Below are 3,657 nucleotides of genomic sequence, written 5' to 3' on the forward strand. Positions count from 1 at the left end.
AAAAGTAAGTAGTGTGTGTGTGTGTGTGTGTGTGTGTGTGTGTGTGTGTGTGTGTGTGTGTGTGTATAAAATATTTATATACGCCGAGATACAGTCTCCTCCCAATTTCCCAGTCTTTCGTTAATATATGCTTCCTGCAAAAGAAAAACAGTATAATAATTGCTTCTTCATTGCTCTTCATCTTATCGAAAAAACACAGAATTATGAACTATTCTTCCTACAATCGAATATATATCTTATGTTAAAAATACGTAATTTAAAGATTATATAATTTTAAATAATATATAGATATTTTAAAAATTCGAAGAAGCGCGATATGTGTATTTGTTAACTTTTTACATACTTGTGCAAATTAAAACAGAAGAATTTCAAATTTTATACACAACACACACACACACACACACACACACGTGTGTGTGTGTGTATAATTTGAAATCTATTTCATTTGCATAAGTATACATGAAGTTTAACAAATAATGTCATTTATTGTACGCACATATACACAATATTTCTCTTAGCGATAGAAAATTATTTATCTGGTGTTTCTTCGATAAAACAGCTGTTATGCGTGGTTGATTTTGAATTCTCTGTTATACACAGTTCGATCCTGTCAACAGATAAATATTAACAAATATCAATAAATATAAAGGTTTGGAAAGGGAAGGGAGGAAGCTAATTTAGGAATGGCTAAAGGAGATTATATTTTTGTAATCTTAAAATTTTTTTACAAGGAAGGAACTATTTCTATTTCCATAATCGTGATCGGTGTATTCATGTCCCGTATCTCAATTGTGTAGTTTTAAATTTGAATTTGATAACGTGGCATTTTCATTTTGGTGTATGTACCTTTGTCGAACTTTCTTCAATTTCTCTAAATAATATCATTATGATTTCGTTCTCCACGAGAAATATCTTTTTCCTTCCTTCTTTTTTTTCATATATAGTTCCTTCATGAAATCCGCCAATCGATATTTTTTCTTGACCTGCTTAATATATTCATATGTGCTGTATGTTCAGGGAATGGAAGTAACTCGTTACTTGTAATGAGTTACAGTTACAAGTTATTTTTTTTGATGACTTATTAGTAATTACGTTCTATTCTTTTTTAATAACTGTAATGATAACGTAGTGACATTTTTTTGATAACGGTAACGAGTTTTACAATTACTTTTTGTATTTTGAACCCAATATATAATTATGATATAATTTTCGTTTACTCAATTTTCAGTCTTTAATATTCATAATTTGTTATGATTTCAGGATCGTTTTAATGTCTTCGGATGTTAATATCTTTGTGGTAAATATTTATTATTAAATTTAATAACTTATCGCTTTAAAAAGATAAATATTATATTTGAGCTTGATTTTTGTGCGTAATATATTAGAATGAAATTGTAAATATATCAAATTCTCTAAACTGCGCGCCAAATAAATGTTTTGTCTTGAAACGCAATTCCTAATTAAAACTGGAATATGACAAATTAAATTTACAAGTAATTAATTATATATTTATATAAATAAGCATCTTCATTATGAAAAATTTATGAAAAATATCAGTCGAATAGCGTTTTAAGATTGAAAATTTAATTGGTGTATATGTGTGTGCTGATTGCACAATTGGATACGTATTGTATTCACTAAAATATTAAGACCCTCTCGTGATGATATAAGAGGGGGGGGGGGGTTATTACATATAATAAATTACTACAGTAAGTTTCATTTTTTTAGTTTTTACTTAAAAACAATAATTTCGTAATCCTGAAAATTATAAAATATGTGGCAAATTGAAATATCTGTCCGATATTTATATCGTATAGAAATATAAAGTAATTCCTGAAATATTTGGTTATTAACTGCTGCAGCATTTCTGCAGCGATTCTTGACAGCTTGAGAAATGTACCATTATTTCAGAAATTATTTTACATTTTTACCCGATATGTCGGACAGATATCTCAATATAATTTGCCGCATTTACATATTTCAGAATTACGAAATTATTTTTAAGAAAAAACTAAAAAAATAAAGCTAGTGTCATTATTGTATGTTGCTTTTATCAACATTTAAAATCAAAATATATTGCAAAAGTACTTTTTTTAGATTAATTGTATCTTAGAATGATTTTAAGAAAATAACGAAGTAACGAATAGTTACTTTTTAAGTAACGACAATTGTAACGTGTTACTTTTAAAAATCAGTAACTAATAACGATAACTTTTTTGATTCGATGAGTAACTGTAACTTGTTACTTTTAAAAAATAACTTTCCATTCCCTGCGTTGTTATTTGCGTATATTCATTCTCTGCATAATTTTATATAACAATAAATGTCTGAAATATTTTGAATTTTCATTGCAACTCGTATTACAATAATTAAACAAAAATATTCATATAATGCTACAATTGCATTCTCCAAATCTTCTTCCTGTATCATAATGCTTGGGAAATTATTGATTTTCTGATTCCTGTTCTGAGAATTTATCGAAGTCTTCACTATCACTTCTGTTATATGTAGTGATAAAGATTGACAAAATTAATTTTGTGATAACTTCTTTGAAAGCGCGCTTTGTTGATATCAGAAAGCAAATAGGCGCTTAATATTGTTACTCTAATTTTAGTTGTTTCCAGTTGTAAGGAGTTTTATAGTTAATAAAAATTCTTTCGCCATGAACCACGACCTCTCGTTCTGAATCCACCTCTTCCTCTAGATCTGTTACTTTTAAATCTACCACGACCTAAAAAAAGTAAGTAAAGGTAAGTAAAATTAATGATAATATAATAAACTAAAATTTCTTTCAAATTTCTATATATTTGCCCACTCACCGTAATTTGATATGGTTGAACTGTATTTGCCACTGGGAGGCGTATATATTTCTCTTTTGCTGTTTTTATCTTCCTTACTACGTTTGTTCGGACTATTGTCATTTCCAAATGTGATTGGTGTATGTCTTTTTTGGGCAGAATTTTTATCGCTCTAAAACGTTCACAAAATTAATAAAATCAAAATATTGTCAAAATACTCACGAATGTAATATTATAGTTGTCATTATTTACAAAACAGTTTGTTATAATCATATTGAAAATAATAACCTTTTTGTCGTTACAAGGTGTTTTCCACGAGAGATGTATTATACTTTTAAAGCTAGGAGGTGAATGAAACAGATCTTTGATTAAAGTATTGATATTGTTGGTTGTTTTTAATGCCACAACTTTTAATTGATTTTCTTCAGATTTCAGTTCTTCTTCTGTTTTTCCGCTAATAGCTTCACGTAATTTCTTTATATAACCTTGAATACCTCTTGCAAAATATTGTAATCTTAACCGAAATTCTTTGAGCTGCTCTGCATCCTTTATCAAAAATTCAGGAGTTTGTTTACACAACTTATGAAAGGCGTACATTAAACATTCCACATGACTAAATTGTAACTTTGGTACATCTGTAATTTCTGTAGCTGGAGGAAGTGGCATATAAGTCTAAAATAAATATAATGAATAATGAATAATAAGCAATGATTTCGATATTTGATAAAATTTGATAATTTTGATCAACAAAATACGAACATTAGATTATTATGATACACACAAAAATATATTGTCAAAATGTGTGTGTGTGTGTGTGTGTGTGTGTGTGTGTGTGTGTGTGTGTGTGTTATATATATAT

The 3,657-nt window shown here is 28.0% G+C and overlaps 1 protein-coding gene across 1 annotated transcript in view; it reads right to left on the bottom strand.

Annotated features, from left to right (window-relative positions):
- Window positions 1–2,642: 2,642 nt before the first annotated feature.
- The window catches only part of LOC105617629 (apoptosis inhibitor 5 homolog), a 5,016-nt gene continuing 4,001 nt past the window's right edge, over window positions 2,643–3,657 (bottom strand). Inside the window, 3 exon segments of the mRNA XM_012199184.1 lie at window positions 2,643–2,731; window positions 2,820–2,970; window positions 3,087–3,622. Coding sequence (XP_012054574.1) covers window positions 2,643–2,731; window positions 2,820–2,970; window positions 3,087–3,622 — 776 coding nt within the window.

This window comes from Atta cephalotes (assembly GCF_000143395.1).
Source record: "Atta cephalotes unplaced genomic scaffold scaffold00013, whole genome shotgun sequence".
NCBI classification, from domain to species: domain Eukaryota; kingdom Metazoa; phylum Arthropoda; class Insecta; order Hymenoptera; family Formicidae; genus Atta; species Atta cephalotes.